This window comes from Mustelus asterias, chromosome 16, assembly GCF_964213995.1.
Source record: "Mustelus asterias chromosome 16, sMusAst1.hap1.1, whole genome shotgun sequence".
In the NCBI taxonomy this organism is placed as follows: Eukaryota; Metazoa; Chordata; class Chondrichthyes; order Carcharhiniformes; family Triakidae; genus Mustelus; species Mustelus asterias.
In genome coordinates, this window is record NC_135816.1 from 42,575,263 (window position 1) to 42,595,001 (window position 19,739).

At 41.2% G+C, this 19,739-nt stretch overlaps 1 protein-coding gene across 5 annotated transcripts in view; it reads left to right on the forward strand.

The window, feature by feature from the left end:
- Positions 1–250: 250 nt before the first annotated feature.
- Positions 251–19,739, forward strand: part of LOC144505132 (protein phosphatase 3 catalytic subunit alpha-like) — a 342,133-nt gene continuing 322,644 nt past the window's right edge. For 3 of the 5 annotated variants that reach the window (XM_078231022.1, XM_078231021.1, XM_078231024.1), the window contains exon 1: positions 311–498. In XM_078231022.1, the coding sequence (XP_078087148.1) occupies positions 444–498 (55 nt within the window). In that variant the 5' untranslated portion in view covers positions 311–443. Of the gene's footprint in view, positions 499–19,739 lie in introns of all 5 variants that reach the window. The other 2 variants (XM_078231023.1, XM_078231025.1) reach the window with 2 other exon arrangements.

Genomic DNA, 19,739 nt, shown 5'->3' on the forward strand with positions numbered 1-19,739 from the left:
CGCCATCTTGAGAGCCCGGCTCTCCCGTCACGTGACGCCGCTCCCCTTCCCCTGTAGAAAAAAAAGTCTGGGCATGCGCAGCAGCGCCCTAGGTGGCCCGGCGCCGTCACGTGACGCCGCACCCGCCTCCCCCTGACAGGAGTCCGGGGCATGCGCAGCGTGGGCATGCGCGACGCCGCCGTCACGCGCGGCGTGCCCAGACTTTCTTTCTGCCCCTTTGCGTCCTCCGCTCGCGCGCCGGGTTGCCCGCGAGAGCGCGGCGCGTGCTCGCTCCGTCTCCCTCCCCCGCTCTCAGTGTAGCAGCCAGCCGCTGCCTGGGTGATGCTACTGTAGCAAACTGCAGCCTCTCTTGCTCTTGCTCGCCAGCTCTCTCTCTCTCTCTCATTTCGGAGGGGGGGGAAAACCGCGGAGACTTTGCCTGTGGAACCCCATTGCATTCGCTCATGAAGATGTCCAACAATGACATAAATATATCCACCACGGAAAGGATGGTCAAATGTGAGTACTGGCTAATGATTAGGGGAGGGGAGGGAAGGGGAAGGAGAGAGAGGGGGGGGGGGGGTTGTTATATACCAAGCCCATGCACATTTCGATTGTAATAAATCAAAGTGCGATTTGGACACTGGAGGGAAGAAAATAAATTACAAACGGTTGGATGCATATTGTGATGATGATGATGATGGTGCTTTCGTTCAGTGGAGGAGGCTTTAGCGGCTGACAGGGATGGTTGGCTACCATTCGGTTTTAAAATCACTAAACAGGGAGCAGTCGATATTGATGCTTGACAGAAAAAAAAAATCGTTTGCTGTTGAGTGTTTTTCGTTGCTAATTAGATTTGAAGCCAGACGTGTATCTATCTATCTATCTGGCTGTGATTGCAGATTCGAGCATTGCATATTCTGTCTGTGTAAAAAGCCTCCATCTAATTCTATTAGTTACATTTGCCTCTGAGTATGGCTGTCGCTGGTTTGATATTATTGCAGTCAACCTTCCTACCTATTTCCGACTCTAATTATTTGGGATTTTATTTGAGGGGGGGTGGGTGGTTGTAAGCAGACTGGCGCTGTCCAAGTGACAGCTGCTGATCTGCACGCACTCCACACACTGGTCAACGCATGCAAAAATAGATTGGAGTTTGCATTTCTTTAAAAAAACGAGAACGGCGAACTAGCTCCGTCTATATATCTCTTTTTTTTAATAAAGTCTCCCGTTTGTTTTGATTTTCGCATTTTAAAGCCACCGCCCGGGTGGAATATGCGTTTTATTGCAGTGGCTTCGCGGCAACGTCCATTTCGGTGAGTGGGTGATTCCCTCATTTAAAGGTCTCCCCAGGAATTCGGAACATCCACGCAATAGGCATCACTGCAGATCGCTATTTACAAGTGGATTTGGGAGAGAGAGATAAAAAAAATAATCTGTTTATTGTGCAAATGGTGGTCACCCTGGAATTAGATCACGATTGATAGCTATTAGTGGAATGAGTCAGTGGGATTACCTGTGTGGCAGTAGTGAATTCCACGCCACGGTTATACACCGTTCGGTATAGTGATGTTTATGGAAACACACAGGGTACTTCGGAGTTAATTGGAATCTGATTATTAAAAAAAATCCCCTCTACTGGAGGGTAGAAGACGTCAGAATGCGATAATCTTCACGTGTTGCCTGCGATATTGGCTGTTAATTCATTCTCTGATTGCATGCAATAGCACTGTCACTGAATAACTACCATTTAAAAACTGTGTAACTACTATATTCTGGCACATTAACTTTAATCTGAATTTTAAAAATGGTCTTACCAAATTTAGAAATTTTTGATAACCATATTTTGAGGATGATTTTGGACTAGTTTGAATCCCCAGATTCCCATTTACTGTATTTCATCCACGCTATTGAGAAAACGTGAACATGTAAAGATGTTATTTATTGTCATTCTGTGATAGATACATGCAGTCTATGTATAAACAATAAACACTCATTTACAAAGTGGAACTTGATTACTGAACATAACACAATATGTGATTTGTATAAATGTTTAGTCAATTTCTTTAAAATGTTTATTTATCTAAGGATCTTCTGAAAGATTTTCCGGTAGTTATGTTTTGCAATTTCACTGTCTAATATATTGCTAATTCAGGAGTGTTTACTTATTGTTTTGTTCAATGTAATGTACAGCATTTGGATTTAAAAACAATGTATAAATAGAAACTTGTGTGGGAGATAGCTGTTGATTGATGAAGACATGGGGGTGGTGGGATTGATTCATTCACACTCCTTATTTAAATCGAAGTACAGTTTATCATTGAGATGTCCAAATGGAAATAATCTAGGATTTCTCAGATGTGGTGGTTAAAGCGACATAGAAATTAGCATAACTTTTGATGCAAGTGGCCAGATGATTCTGTCGCTGTAGTAATGATGTTCACCCTGCTCTCAGTCGTAAGCACATTCCATTCATGGAGGCTGAAGTTTGAACTCTACCAAACACTGGAATGGGACCAAACTAATGAAAATAAGCCTGTTCCCGACCTATCTCACCCAAACCCTTCTAAATGATGCTATGATCAGTGGTATTAATATGTGCTTTTGTGTAAGCAAAATGTATAATTAGAGCACAATGTAAAGGAATATCAAGTGTAAAAGCATATTTATATCATGGCTATGATTTGAAAAATAATTACATAATATTGATATTATCAAATGCATAACAAATCCATTATGGGTTATACCAGGTAGTTCACAATTGTCTTATTGTATCTTAAACTGAACCATTCATTCAATTACCTGGCGTACTTCTGTCTTGGGTTCTATGATCTCCGATGTTTATTTTAATATATGCACTCAAAAATCATGGTTTACACAGATTCATTATGTAAAAAACAAAATTCCAAATATTCCCTTTTTTTGCTTGCCAAATCCTTCTAGATACCAAAACCTCTTCATTGCAACTTATTTTCTGGTCTAACCACAGTTTATTGTCCCAATTTTATTGTGCTTGACACCATATACTAAGCTGTAATGATTTCTACAAAAAAAGTCATTAGATACTTCTTGATCATCTATAGAACAAACATTCCATAAAAAGCCTTGGCATAAATGCACACCGAGCTACAATTAATTACAAGTTTAATACCAATTGTGACAGTCAGCGCAATCCACTTGTAGTTCTGTAATTTGTTTTGTGAAGCCAAATGCATGTGCAAAAATATATAACAACTTTGTATCCTTCATTCATACTGCTTTTGGAAGAATAATGTCAGGCTCTTTGCTATAGTATCAGTATAACACCATAAGTTACAAAATTACATATTGTCACTGCCAGAAAGATCTTTAATTAGGATTCTTTTCAATTCAAAGTAACCATTCACCTTTTGGAATCTGTTAGGATTTGCACAAGAAGAAATTAATTCTAAAGAGGACTAATACATCCACCCCCCCCTCCCCCCCCCCCCCCCCCCAGCCCCTCTATAGGAAAGCAACTTGCTTCAGATTGGTTGGTGAAATTATTTTTCCAGCCCTGCTTAAACATATAATAGAAAGGAAAGAAAGGCTAGTTGCATCTATACAGTACCATTCATGATCTCAGGATATCCCAAAGCACTTTCTAGCCAATTAAGTACTTCTGTAGTGTAGTCACTTTTATAATGAAGGTAAGGCAACAGCTAATTTGCCCATAGCAAGGTCTCACAAAGAGCAATGTGTTAATGGTTGAAGAAATAAATATTAGTCAACTTAGAGAACATTCTAGCTCTTTTTTGAAATAGTGTCATGGGATCTTTGGAGTCACCTTGAGAGGGCAAACAGAACCTTGTTTTAATGTCTCATCTGGAAGATGGTGACAATGCAGCACCTCCTCAGTACTGCACTGGAGTGTTAGCTGCGATTTTGTGCTCTAGTGAACTGTCAACCATGGCTCAGTTGTAGAACACTCGGCTCTGAATCACAGGGTTTTGGATTCAAGTCCCACTCCAGGGCTTAAGCAAAACAATTCAAGGATGACACTCCACTGCAATACTAAGGGAACATTCCAGTGTTGGAGGTACTGTCTTTCAGATAAGATGTTAATTCAAAACACCTGCCTTTATGGGTGGATGTAAAAGATCCCATGGCACTATTTCCTGTGTCCTGGTTAATGTTTATTCCTTAATCAACATTAAAAAAAACAGGTTATCTGGACATTATCACATGTATGTTTGAGGAAGATGGCTGAGTGCAAACAAGCTGCCTTTTCCCACATATACTAAAGGTACTTCATTGGCTGCAGGGTGCATTGAGACATCCAGTGATTGTGAAAAATGCTACACAAATGCAAGTCTGTGTTATTTCTCTTTAGTTATGGTTTTATGAATGGATTTAAGACTAAAAGTCTATGCAACCAAATTGATTGTTAAGTAAAATAAAAGTTTTGACCATACTTCATAGGAACTAGTTAGCAAAGTACTGATAGTTTTATTTTCACAGACCAGTAATCCAATGTTAAGGGAACAAAAATTCTAAATAGACCAATGTAGCATTAAAACACTGCTTACTATACTTATGGAGATATAGACCATGTAGAATTTTTTCACCGGTATTTCCTAAAAATACAGAATTAAGTTTACCAACATTATTGATACTTGAGTAAAGTGCTAACTTTGTGAATGAGTTTCTCTCCAGCTTTGATGGGCAGAAAAGCAAAGACTTTTTCATGTTGATGATGCAAATGTTTCCCTGCATTTTCATGAGCATTAATTCTTTGAGACATGTCTTGTTGTCTGTTTGTTAGGTTATATTATAAGCGCAAGAATTTTAATAGAATTGCCGATGGATGGCCTGGCACAGTAAAGTGTTACTTTTTATCACCTGTAATTCAATACGAGTTTTTGAAATGCAATTGTTAAAGTAACTTTTTATCTCTCTGAGAATGCCAGAAGTGAGAATAATTTAGGGTAAAATTACAAACTTAATGTTGTCCAACTGAAAAGTCCTGTCGGCTGAATCATGGAGAACGGTGAAAGAAAGGTAGTTTCTTTGGATTAATTCAAGGGATTTTGACATTGCTGGCAAGGCCAGCATTTGTTGCTCATCCTTTTTGCTCATGAGAAACAGATGGTGAGCCACCTTCTTGGGGGGAAAAAAACCTAAATAGTTTACTAGGCCATTTGAGGGGTCAGTTCAGAGTCAATCACTTTGCTGTGAATATGGTGTCACATGTAAGCCAGACTGGGTAAGGCTGGCAGGTTTATTTTCCTAAAGGACATTAATGAACAGGCTGGGTTTTTAAAGAATTTGGTAATTTTATGGTTACTGTTCATGACAGTAGCGTTTTGATTCCAGATTTATTTAGTTAAGTGAATTAAAATTCCTTGGTGGGATGTGTTACTAGATCTTTAGCTCAGGCCTCTGGATTATGAGTCCAGTAGATTAATATTATCCCAAGTCTATTATTTTTCAAGTAGGGAGAAAATGACCGTAAATTGGAAAATTACAAAGTAGAATTTTCAAAATAGAATAATTGGAGTTGGCGATCAACGATAATGATATTTTATTTATCCATGCAAATTTACAAAATGTTTTAATATTTTAAATTGCAGGCCATATCAGCATTATAATGTTTTAATGGTTTGTGTGTAGCATTGCTAGTATTCACATTGTAATCATTTCAGGTATTGATTTTGAATGACACTTAAAATATACTGGAATTCAACTAGTCAAGTGGGCTGTCACCATTAAATATTAGCACAAATCATTAAGGGCAATCATTACACTGAGAAAATAAAATTGCATTTGTGTTTGTACCTCATTTTTAAGAATCTGGCCCGTTACCTAAAAATTCATTTTTCCTATGTTCATTTGAATTTAAGCAAAAGTAAAATGACACCATTGCTGTTCAAATGTTAATCTGGAAAACTGAAACACAAATCGTAATTTAGATTGACAACATTTAAAGCAAGTATTTTAAACAGTTAAGTGATGCAAAGTACAAGCTGGACCGGAGCCAGATTGGAGGTAGGCCTGTTGTTAAGTTAATAATGCTATAATGAACAGGTCATGTTTCCTGCGGCAAGGTAATGATGTCTTGCAGTGCACTTGCATGCATTTGATATGCTATTGTTTCTCTCGCATTGATGCATTGATTTATCTTTACTACCTAATCCTTGTCAGTACATTAACTTTCCCAGCAAGATTGTCTGCTTGGTTTACCTGAAGTAGAAATTTTACATACCTGTGTGTGTGAAAGTGTGTTAAACTGCAGGAGAGATTCCTCTACTAGCACTGTTTAAAAGGCCAGCCATCTAACTTTCAGGTGAGATGCATTTGAATTGCTGCTGTTCTTGCATAGTTTGTGGAAGTATTTTGGTTGCTTTTTGAGATGTTTTGATGAGTTGCAGGATTTGGAAGGAAGGCTGCATCCTGAAAGTTTACAGAAGTTATGGGCACCACAGTTGCAGTGCTTCTGGGACTGGACCTCAGAAATGGAGCAGAGAGGATCATCTCTGTGGAGAGACGAGGAGGAGGGTTTTTCACAAAAGATTTCCAAGAAGCTCCTACTCCTACTTCCACACCAGGCAAAAGCAATGCCATGGTGTCACCGAGGAAATGGTCACTGAAATGTGCCATCTCTTTCAACAGGATCTCCAACCTCGTAGTGAGGCGGAGATGGTGCCACTGATCACCAAGCTTCCTGTCACTCAACCTGGATACATCCAGGTCGGAGCAGGTGACTTTGCAAACGTAGCCCGCACACTGTCTGTTGTTGCATCCAAGAGGCAATGGAGGCACTGTGCTTGAGGAGAGGAGAGTTCATTATTTTCTTTCTAGATACAGAGAGGCAGGATGAGTCAGCACGTGGTTTTGCCAGGGTAGCAGGATTCCCAGTTGTGCAGGAAATCATCCACTGCACATGTATGAATCTGCAGGTCCCATGTTTAAATGTGGAGAAGAACAGGAACCGCAAGGTGTTCACCCATTAATGCGCAATTAGTGTGTGACCATGCCCAACCATCGTGTTGGTAAATGCCTGCTATCCTGGCAACAGCCACAACACCTTTATTCTGAGGCAATCTGACATAACTGCTGTTTTGGGTCAACATGAAGGACTATAAGCTAGTGCTTCGACAAGGTATACCTGCTATACGCTTGGCTCATGACTCCCTCTACCACCTAATCATGCAAGGACAAAAGGCCTACAATGAGAGCCATACTGCCACATAGAACATGTTGAAAAGACTATCTACCTTTTCAAGCAGCGGTCTGCTGATCGGATTGCTCAGAGGGAGCTCTACATTGCGCAGTCTGGGACATCTCCAAGTCTGTGGTGATCTGTTGCATTTGCCACAGCTTCACTATTTTAAGGGCACAGCTCTCACCACCGGTATATGGAGACCACCTTAGGGAGCGGAAGAAGAGGAGGGACCCAGTACCCCATCTCTCTGAGCAGGTTCTCCATGATTGGCTGCTGAGACTCTGGTTCCCTTAGCGCATCATCTCATCATCACTATTCTCTGCAATTCCCCATTTCCCCACTTGACATTCTCTTGGCTAAAATCCTGCAATAAAAGCCATCATCAAAAAAAAATGTCAATAGGAACACAGCTGATAATATACACAATGGTCAACAATCCACCTTTTTCTTTTGCCTGTCTTGCAGGTGCCTTTGTCTGACCAAGTGCTCTTAATGAAATGCTATCCCAGTGGCTACAGCATGGTGGAAGACTGCTGGCTTTCACTTTTGTTTTGGAGAATGCAGGTGGTCTTTCAGTCGTGCTGGGCCTTAACTGTTTGACTTTTGACTGCCTCAACGTAGGCTGTAGTAGTCTGGGCTTGCTGATGAGCAATAACAGCAAGGTGATTATGGTAGTTTGAGCACAAATAATGCCATTCTGAGTGAAGATAACAAGTTTGTGCATCCCCGAGCTGTTGTTTCTGCAATTCTAGTCATCTGTTAGAAGACTATCTCCGCTTGTATGCTCCTTTGAGCACAGAAATCCACATATGTGATGAAGGCAGCATGACGTTTGTAGGCTGCTTGACTCAGCTGATCTTGGCATGAGTTGATTGTAAATTTTGATCACCACACCCACAAACAAGCGCAAATCAATTTGTTGACCATTATCTTTAAGAATGATTCAGCCATTCTGGATAGCCCACTTCTGAGTTGTGCTTAAAGGATCACTTAAAAGCAAAGTGCATATAAATGGTTTTGAAGTGCAAACAAATGAGTTAAACATGGAAACTAAAATGGGTATAAGTATATGCTAGGTATACAAACTCACCCATTAGAGTTTCATCCTTCGATTCATTTTTTGAAATTTAGTTATTGTTCTCATGATAATAGGCAGCAATGATTTTCTTTAAAAAGAAAAACTGAATTTTATCTACATGAGCAAGATATGGAACTATTAACTTAAATTCACAAACTCACTTTAAAAGTGAATCCGTTATTTAGCAATTTTATTGGGATATTTAAAGAAAAATACATTTTATACTAAATAAATCAGTGAACTGAATATTGTATGTCTTATGATTTGCAGGCATTATGAAGATTTATCTATTTGAAAAAATAGTTTCTGTCACTATCTCTATAGTTGCACAAAAATCCAAACAATAGATTACAACTTTTGAAATGTTATGCCATAGTAAGTCTACACCAAATTATCCAAATTAAATCAGAGACGATGGCCAGAATTCTCCCAAACAAATTCTAAGTTTTGAATTCGTGTGAAAACTGGAGTAATTCACGATTTTTTCAGTGGGAGTTCAGAGGAGAATCTCCCACATTCTGTGCGCTGCAGAGGTCACGAGCATGTATATCATTTACAATCAGTGGGCGAGACCTATTACCCCTGGAAGGTCGGCAGCATAGCGCTGAGCAGGCTGCTGTGCATGTCAGCGCCGAGATCGGCACTTGCACAGTAGCCCTGCACTGCCAGCCTCCCAATTGCTGGCCAGCTTGATGGCTGGCCCCCTGATCATTCCCAGGCCAGCCCCGAACCACTCCCCTCCTGGCCTGCCCCAATCTCCAGCCACCACCCAGCCTGCCTCCCTCCTTTCCACACCAATCTTCTTGTCTGCAGAGTGGCAGCGGGACTCCCATTGATTGGCCCCCTGGGCCCCACCCCCATAGGGCTCGTCCACTTGGCACTGCCCATGCCCAAGGTGCCCACTGGGCATTGGCACTTTGCCCCTTGGGCAGTGCCAAGGTGCCAATGCCCAGAGGGCACCCCCCGACCTTCTGGGGGGGGGGGGCCCAATTGCCACCCCTTCACTTCAGCGAGGTCGGGCCTTTGGTTCCCGTTAGTGGGGAGCTACAGTAATCCCCGCTGGAGTGAACCACTCTGGCGGAGGCAGGAGATGCTGGCGGGCCCAGAGACTTCAGTCCTGGGCCCGTTAATTACATTGAAATGATATTAAAATTACCTTTTAAATGGTTTTTGCACTACCCCGCCAATTCCTGGCACAGAGCTGATGCTGCTGGAAATCCGGCACTGGGAGACATTATTGGGGCGGGACCACATGCACAAACCCCACAAATTGGCTGGCGTGAGAATCTCCCGGCCGGCTGCATTAATTTTTAGTGCAGCGGGGTGGGAGAATCGCCCCCGATGTCTCTGCAAAAAGCTGTTGCCATTGTTGGTCTTGATATTTATTTATGTTCTTGTAAGAATTATCCAGTATTGCAAATTTATAATTGAATTTGTCTTGATATTGTGGCAATAGCTTTTTTTTCTAGGTCAGCAGGATTATAGCAACGAAAGATGAGAATCAAAACAATAATTTTATATATTTCTGCTTCTCTGTTGCCTACAAATCTGTGATCTGTTTTAAGCAATTCCCATACCGATGTACAAGTTGAATTGACTTACATTAGTGGTTGGTGTATATTAATATTGAGTTTGCTGATGGATTTGCAACATCTAAGCTCGATTTAAGTTACTTCACATTGCTATCTAGAGGGTGTGATTACATTCTGGAAGTTAATATTAAATGTTATTAAAATGAGTCCATTCTTCCCAAGGAAGCTATTTGAATTAACTTTTAAATTTGTTGTAATGTGATGTCGGTAGGTGGTAATGTATCACATGTTTCATTCATCTATGAAATGCCATAGTATTTCAAAAATAACGTTCCTGTCTTCCTTAATTTTGTCAATAATCTAAAATGTAAAAACAAATGGGGGAAAGTGCTGGTGTGTTATTTGTTTATATCATCATCTCACAAAAGGAATTGACAAACATAAAATATAAGAAATAGGAACAGGAGTAGGCTATTCATCCACTTGAGCCTGCTCCTCCATTCAATAAGATCATGGGTGATCTGATTGTGGTTCGAACTCCACTGCCCTGTCTGTAGTCCCATACCCTTGCCTCCCTTGTCTGTCAAAATCTGTCTTTCTCTATCTTGAATATATTCAATGACACAGCCTTCACCTCTCTCTTTGGAAAAGAATTGCAGCAATAACAACCCTCTGGGAGAAGAATTCCTCCTCATCCCTGTCATAAATGGGAGATCCCTTATTTTGAAACAATGGCCCTTAGTTCTAGATTCTCCACAAGGGGAAACAACCTCTCAGCATCTAGCCTAAGTCCCCTCAGAATCTTTTATGTTTAGATAAGATCACATCTCATTCTTCTAAACTCTAAAGAGCATAGGCCCAACCTACTCTGTCTTTTCTCATAAGACAAACCCATCATCCCAGCAGCCAGCCTAGTAAACCTTCTCTGAACTCCATACAAATATGTTCATCCTTGAGTAAAGTGACCAAAACTATACATGGTATTCTAGGTCTGGTTTCACCAATGCCCTGCACAGATATAGTAAGATTCATTACTTTTATACTGCTACCATGCAATAGATGCCAACATAACTTTTGCCTTCCTAATTACATGTTGTACCTGCATGGTGACTTCTTGTGAATCATGTATCCAGGTCCCTCTGTACTTGCAGCAGTCTGCAGGCTCTCTCCATTTAAATAATATTCAGATTTTTTATTCTTCCTACCAAAGTAGAGAGCCTCCCATTTTCCTACATTATACTTCAGCTGCCAAAGTTTTGCTCACAAAGTTAACAGATCTATATCTCTTTACCGACTCTTGTGGAGTCGTGGAGACTCTGTGAACATTTAAAAATGGCAGACAGGAAATGGATCTGGAAATCTCACCCCATTTCTGGCAGATCCTATATTAACTGGTAGGGGAAAGAGGGTAGGGCGTGAACCGCATGGTCACAAATTATGAGCAGGATTTGCTGGTCGCGCCTGCCCTGAGACCAGGAATTTCCACCCAAGATCAGTGGACCTTTAAATGGTCTGTCAAGTTTTCCATCCCGCCCATGACAATTCCTGGGAATGGAAAACCTACCTCTACGAATTTACCTCTTGCCATCCAGGAATGGTCTCAACTCAATGTGCGTTTCATGATTTCATGGTGGAGACCTACATGCTGTTGAAGGCCAAATGAAATATGTAGAAATGTCAAGTTATTAAAATCCTCTTCCCTTTAAAATTTCAGGAAAAAGCTGCCTGCCTGCTATAGGATCATTATTGTTTTCTGCAATCTGTCATTATCACAGTGGGAAGTGGCGCCTTAAGTTCAAAATTTGATAGCTCAGAGATTAGAAAAAAGCTTTGCTGTCTTTGACGTGGCCGTTTTGAATACAAATGTTTGTTTTTTATTAGGGCTTACGTACTTGAGGTGATTTAAATGTTTGGAATGGATTTTCATTAAGCAGAGTTTATTTTACACAGTGAAGCCTGTCATAGATTCTTAGAACTTTATTTAAACATTGTTCCTGAGGTCTGTCCATGATTGAAAGTAGGTGGGTTATCATGGAGGGTGTAGTAGCTCAGCAGTCAGCAGTCCCTGTGGCCACCTCTGGTCTGCATTTGGGGCCAGCAGGTCTGATATTATACCCCTCTGGAATGAAAATGACACATTTCAGAGCACATTTTCCCAAAGTGAGTATTCCGAGATGTTAAAAGATGATGCTAAGTTCACCACCACCTTCTCAAAGGCAATTAGAAATGGCCAAGAAATGTTGGCCTAGCCAGTGACACCTGCATGTTATGAATGAATAAAATAATTCAGTCCTCTGATTTGTGTTGAATTAACTGATCTTTGGAGCAACAATTGGGATTCTACAAGTGGCTGGTCAGGAAGGTACAGTGGATGAATTTTCATGTTTGTTCTCCATGTAAACATTTAAAAAAATGATTCTATTCTGGTGCTTTTAGTTTCCTGGTTGGGGTGGAGTGGGGGGCTGGGGTGGGATGTTTGTGAACATCCTTAAACGTGAGTGGTTGCTTGTGCTTTCTGATGACATCGCTGCTGCTCTCTGCAGTGAATGCCCAGTAAAGAACATGGAAATAAGTGGCAGAACCACTGAGCAGCACTGGAGCTGTAATTCTTGCGATTGAGATCGTGAGATCTCTCAATGGGATTAAGTTTGCACCCTTGCTTTGCCACTGACTGCAAAATCCAGCCCAATGTTAATGGAATCCAACTGCGAAAATTGATTGTGCTTCCAGATGCTTCAGGCAATGAGGCCCCTTCTATCACCCTTTTAATATATATTGGAAATGAAATTACCCCACTCATTATCTAGAGTTGAATATGATGAATAATGACTTCCAGCAGCTGGAAAACTTTACCTCAGTGACCAACAGTGAGATGAGAAAATTTGAGGATAATGAAAATACTGAGTTTATTGAATAGTCATTTATAACTACTGATTGAAGTTGGAGATTATTTGTATGCACATGTTATATTTAAATAACAAACCTTGAACAATATTTCTGAATGAATAGTTAATAACATGGTACAGCATTCATCTTGGCTTTCTTGAAGGTATTATTCTCTGATATTTCTGTGACAAGTGTAATACCTAGCTAAAAATGTGGGCTTGCCACCTATTCCCAAGCATCTATGAACGTTGGTCTATAACGAGTGTTAAGTATTTAAGGGAATGTCAAATGGCTCTGTCTCATTTTTGCCTGTTCCTTGGGGGACGTGCCTATCCTATATCAGGTTCTCCATGAATGGCATAGTTGAGAGTAAAAATCCATTGGTGCAGCATCATGGGTAGGTGCTTGCATCTTATTTCAGTTGCAGTGGATTAGATTTGGATTAGGATTATGATTGATTGTCAGTCATGAATATGAGTCAGCAGTGCAGCTTGTTGAGAAAACAGAAAGGCTAGCTACACATTTTAGATTGTTGGGATAGTGTGTCAATGAGCACATATGACGCTTAAATTGCACATCCGCAAAGAGAGGATTTTATATGTAAAATAGTCATGCTTGACACATCTATGTAGAATAAATTTGCAAGCTTATTATTAGGAACATTTTTTATAAATCTATATCCAATATGCAAATAGAATTTTAATTTTTTAACTTCAATTTTCAGTACTTGAAGTAGTGAATTGCACTTGATAATTTAATTCACGTATCAATAAAAGTCATTGTGATTTAGGTATGTTTCAAATATAATTGAGTTCTGAAATAACAAATTGAAATTCTGAAATAACAAAGTGATGATCTCTACAAGCGGCAGTGTTTTTATCTTTTAGGCTTAAAGCATAAGTTTGTAACTAAGCCAATATGTTAGTGGTTTCTTGAGGTTTAAGTCTGACAGTGACATTTGCTTCCTAAGAAGTGGTTGCTCAATACTGAAAATGAATACGGTAGAATATGATCATTGCAATCATCTTGAAACAACTATTTTCTTCATGTTCATTGCAGAAAATAGTAGAGCTAAAACCTCACTGAGTTGTGCATAGGTTCCTGCACAGGGAATCTCTGGAATATTTCCTAATATTACTACTTTAGCGCACTAGGCTACTATTGTTAAAATAATAATGCCAATATCATTGATTGAACTTGCTTTAATATATTGTATGTATCAGGGTTGATTCATTAGAATTAATCTTTTTTATGAATGTGATTTGTGCCTGTCTATGATTTTAGTAATAATTGAACAACTCATCCAGTATTGCAGTGCATGTTGCAGCAGCATTATAAATGCAAAACTAGTCATAAATTATCAGTGTAGAGGAATACATGGATAATTTACATCAACTTACTTTGATAAAACTTTGAGCTCACCAATATCTGGTTGAGGCAGGCATTTTCTTGCGCATGAAATTAGCCTATTAACATCTGCATACTTGATCCCTGAGTGGCATCGACATCTATGTCTTCAAACAGTTGTGCAGGTGAATAAAGCTCAAGTTTCAGTGTGTGGACTAAAATGGAAATTAGAGCACAGTGTTTTAGAAAAAAAAGAGTGATTGGTGAAGGTAATGGAAAATGGGACAGACCTAGTTGTAATAGAGGAAGCAAACACAAGTGGAGCCCCCCTTGGGATTATATATTTATTTTAAGATCACAACCCATTAAATATCTATTCTCAGCATCTCAATTCTCTGCAAAGCACACAAGAGAAAATTCCTACTGACGTGATTTTTGTGAATAATGTTTAAGGTAATTTGGGATTTTAAAGTTATTTTTATGTATTAGGTGGAATCACAACAATGTACACTCAGTGCAATTGCTGCTGAAACAAATCTAAGAAAATTGAGCTAAAAACGGGATTATCTCTATTCGTGGGTGGGTGAATTGCGTTACAAAATTACCCCATGCCCAGTTGAGTTGAGGCAGGCAGCATAGAAACATGCTGCTGAATGGCTACATGCTCAGAAACGTGCATGGCTAGCATCATGTACAGCTAGCCTGCACTTATGAATATATGAATCAGGACCATTCGGCCCCTCAAACCTGTTCTGCCATTCATGGCTGATATAATTGTAATTTCAACCCCACATTTCTGCCTACCCTCAATAACACTTCACCACTCCCCTCCCCCTTGTTCATCAAGTAGCTATCAAGCTCAGCCTTAAAAATATTCAATGGTTCTGCTTCTGCTGCCTTTTGAGGAGGAGAGTTCCAGAAACTCGCGACCCTCTGCGAGAAAAAAAATTCTCCTCATCTCAGTCTTAAATGAGTGAATCCTTATTTTTAAATAGTGACCCCTACTTCTAGATTCTCTGACAAGAGGAAACTTTCTCTCCATATCCACCCAGTCAATACTCCACAAGAACTTGAAGGTTTTGATCAGTTGCCTCTTACTCTTCTGAACTCCAATGGATGCAAACCTTGGGGTCCGGGTCCATAGGACTCTTAAATCGGCCTCGCAGGTGGAGGATGCGGTCAAGAAGGCGTATGGCGTACTAGCCTTCATTAATCGAGGGATTGAGTTTAGGAGTCGGGAGATAATGCTGCAGCTTTATAGGACCCTGGTTAGACCCCACTTGGAGTACTGCGCGCAGTTCTGGTCACCTCATTACAGGAAAGATGTTGAAGCCATTGAAAGGGTGCAGAGGAGATTTACAAGGATGTTGCCTGGATTGGGGGGCATGCCTTATGAGGATAGGTTGAGGGAGCTTGGTCTCTTCTCCCTGGAGAGACGAAGGATGAGAGGTGACCTGATAGAGGTTTACAAGATGTTGAGGGGTCTGGATAGGGTGGACTCTCAGAGGCTATTTCCAAGGGCTGAAATGGTTGCTACGAGAGGACACAGGTTTAAGGTGCTGGGGGGTAGGTACAGGGGGGATGTCAGGGGTAAGTTTTTCACTCAGAGGGTGGTGGGTGAGTGGAATCGGCTGACGTCGGTGGTGGTGGAGGCAAACTCGTTGGGGTCTTTTAAGAGACTTCTGGATGAGTACATGGGATTTAATGGGATTGAGGGCTATAGATAGGCCTAGAGGTGGGGATGTGATCGGCGCAACTTGTGGGCCGAAGGGCCTGTTTGTGCTGTGGCTTTCTATGTTCTATGTTCTATGTTCTAAACTCTCCAACTTTTCCTCATAAGACAACCTGCCCATTCCTGGTATTAGACGTGTACAGTGGTTCCCAACCTTTTCATATTCTACCGTATTCATTTCAGTACACTTCAATGAGACAAATAGTTCCACCACACATTTTTTTCAGCTGAATCGATTGCTCATAAACGTCTCATTTACTTACATTTGCTATGGTCCTCCTAGAGAAATTTGCAGCATACAATTGAAATTCAGTGGATCAGAGCAAAATGCAAAGTTGAGTAAAAAAGTAATTGACTGGGTTAGTGGGAAACTAGTGACTGTTGGTGTGCCCAGAGTCTTTTGACCCGGGGAGGAATTGGTGAGAGGTCTGTGAGTTATGCAAGCTTGGCCCACCAGGGAAGGTTTAAAAAGTAACCCAGTGAAAAGTAATGGTGGGGGTTGGGGGAAATAAAGCAACAACAATGAGAGAAGAGCACTCTTGTGAGTGAGCTTTAATCGCCCCTGAAGTGCTCAATGCCTTTCAGCTCATCTTTCAGAGTGGGAGTGGCTGGATCGCGGAGATCATAGAAATCATAGAGACCCTACAGTACAGAAAGAGGCCATTGGGCCCATGGAGTCTGCACCGACCACAATCCCACCCAGGCCCTACCCCCATATCCCTACATATTTACCCACTAATCCCTCTAACCTACGCATCTCAGGACACTAAGGGCAATTTTTAGCATGGCCAATCAACCTAACCTGCACATCTTTGGACTGTGGGAGGAAACCGGAGCACCCGGAGGAAACCCACGCAGACACGAGGAGAACGTGCAAACTCCACACAGACAGTGACCCAAGCCAGGAATCAAACCCAGGTCCCTGGAGCTGTGAAGCAGCAGTGCTAACCAGTGTGCTACTCTGCTGATGATACAGGCTCATCGTTAAACCGAACATAGATAAGGAAGCATTCAACCCCGGGTGAAACTTCATGCCAACAAACCGACCCAACTCTGCCCCATATAGTAGCATATGGAATGGAGCCTGGGTGAGAGAAGTGCTGTGGGTTGGGGAGAAGTTATGGGGCTCTTGTTTATTTTCCTAGCATCATGGCACTGAAGGAGTAATTCCTTTTGTGGACAATATTCTTTTTAGCAATTTAACAAATGGACTCAGTGGATGAAAAGTCATATTAATAAGAGAACTTAAAAACAAAAATACCCCTTCTTAGCATTCATTTCTCTTTTGCCTGACTATTGGATACAGGAGACTGGTTATGAAGACTTTTTTTCAGTTGTTACTGGGGATGAAAAGGGAAAAAATTATAGTTCCATGGAAGATTGCAAAAATAAAACATTTGTTTTTGTCTTAATTGAAACATTTGTTTCCTTACCCCTGGCATACTAGTCCATTTCAAATTTTTGGTTTGTCTAAATTGGTAAGACCAACACAGTTTAAACATGCATAGATGCGACCTAACTCCTGGGTATAAGACTTTGGGTGCTATTTCACTCAAGATAGAAGTTAGCTGACAGTTGTCAGACCATTTTGTTAAGGAAATTCTATTTTTGCATGTCTTTGCAACTAAGAACTCCTTTGCTTCTGTACTTCCATGATTTCCTGTTTTGATTTCAGATTCCAAGCGTCTGCAGTTTTTTGCGTTGACAGAACTTTAGCAGCTGATGCATTTTGGCCAGCAAGGATTGTTTTTAAGACATAACCTTTAAAATCTGGAATAGGAAGGGGAAGAAGTACTGGAAGTAGATCGCAGTTCCCCAATATTTGGGGAATAAGAGAGGAATTGTAGGTCCAGGTGCAGACATTTGGTTAGAACCATCCTTTGAACAGGCTAAACCTAAAATGTGAGCACCTCTTTCCCATCCCAGCACGTGCATGCATGCAATCTGTGATTTCAGCCAGCAATTCAGGAGTTAAGGTAATCTGTAACTTTACCACTGTGAAAGTGCAGCTATTGGAAGAGAAGTCAAAACCTGAAGTTAATGATAATCATTCTGTGTGAATGAATTGATGGTTGCAGAAGGATAGGAGAGCAACCAAGGTGAAAATTAATCCTCCTGCTTTTACCCTATCCACCTGGCCTTTAAGACCTTAGCTCTCAAACCATCTCACCAACCCCCATCTGCACTCGCCCTTTGCTGGGGGCTACCAGCCAGGGCCCGCCGATATGTCAGATTGGCCTCCATAACCTCCTGTTCTTCAGTAACTGCCTGCAGTTCCAGCAGTGGCCACCACTCAAAACTGGTGCTGTAGGGACTACAAAGCTGCCAACCAATTGGCAACTCTCCATGGCAGGACTTCCTTCCCAGATTGGGGTGGAACTTTTGCTTTGAACCAGTTAATGCCCTGCCGAACATAAAATATGTTTCTTGTGGGCTGGCTCCCAACCAACGTTCTAGTTGGGGAGAGGAGGGGGCAGTGGGCAGGCAGAGGGTAGTTTTTGCACGAATTGGGAACATGGAGCCCCATAAAATCTAGGCCACGTTTTCTGACATGTTTCCCAATGCACAAAGCATGCTGTGTGGCATAGACCCATCACGTTTCTTCTGTAGCCTGATCTGTTAAAGTCCCATGTCCAACCTTACCCATTGTTGAGCTGGTACCTATGCTTTCCTTTCACCATGCCCTGGCTGCAGTGAATTTGTGCCTGGGCTCTCACTACATGTAGAATCTGCCTCACTATCCTCTGAGATGCATTCAGTTGCTTTTCAATAATGGCTTGCCTGCCTACTCCAGTTGCAGCCCTCCCTCTCTGGTTTGTTCCTGACACCTCTGGTTGTGTACTACCTTTTCCTTTAGAAGAGACAGCAGGGTGTCAGTGAGCATGATGCAATATAGTTGGGAGTGTCATGATTGAATAGCTGGAAGTTTGTGCAGGCTGTGAGATGTGATTTTGAGATCTGTAGCAGTGCTAGAAGTGTGAATGTGAGGTGAAGCATTTGAATGTTAGGTACAAGTCCTGATTGGTAGATGGGTAAGGGGGTGTGATGATCTGAGCAGTGGCAGAGGCTAATGGTGCAGTTGGTAGGATGTGGCATTTGAAAGTACGTTCATTGATTTTGACCAGGGTCATTCAACTCCTTTTGACACTGCGTGTGGTTCCTTGGGGCTGCACTCTTGGCATTGATTATGTAGCTACTTGCTCCTGCTGCCTTTTCACACTGTGTCTAGAGGGCAACCTGGTCCTTTGTGAATACCGTAGATCTCTCATATCTTTTACCCCTACATCAAGGCCGACAAGGCAGTGTTGGGAAAGTTGAGTACTCTCACTCTCATCCGTTCTTTTCTTTTATAGGTCACATTCAAGTCACAAAGGGCTCCTAGCACCTGTTGCAGCCACTGTGCACCTCCCCTTTAAGAAGTGCAGACTAGCTTTAAGTAGTGCTATCTGGTTACAACTTTGGACCTCTGCTGATATATGCAGCCAACTAACAGCTCATTTAACACTGACTGCATACCAAAATCATGATATTGATATCACAAAGATGCCTGCTGAACACTGAATGGGCATGGGTTAATTGAGGCAATCCCCATGCCTCTTTCTGGGGGCTGGTGCCATTTAGCTCCCAAAATTTCTAATTGTTAAATAATCAAGTGAGAATTTACCTTTTTTGGCAGGAATAAGGAAAGGACATTCACGGTAAACGATTAAACATGTGAAAGGAGCAGGAAAGCAGAGAAGCATGGGGATTCTTAAAAAAAAGCTGTGAAATGAAAAAAATGTGCACCAGATTTAATAGAGATTTAAAGTACAAAAGTAAAGATATCATCAAAAATCTATGCAAATAGTAGTTAGATTGTTCTTTTCAGTCTTAGGTGCTTTAGTTTAGGAAGAATGTCAAGGCCACAGCCAGGGTGCGGCATAGATTTAATAGGATTGTACAAAGGATAAAAAGATTTAGTTACGTGGAGAGATTATGGAAATCAAGGCTCTTTCCTTTAGA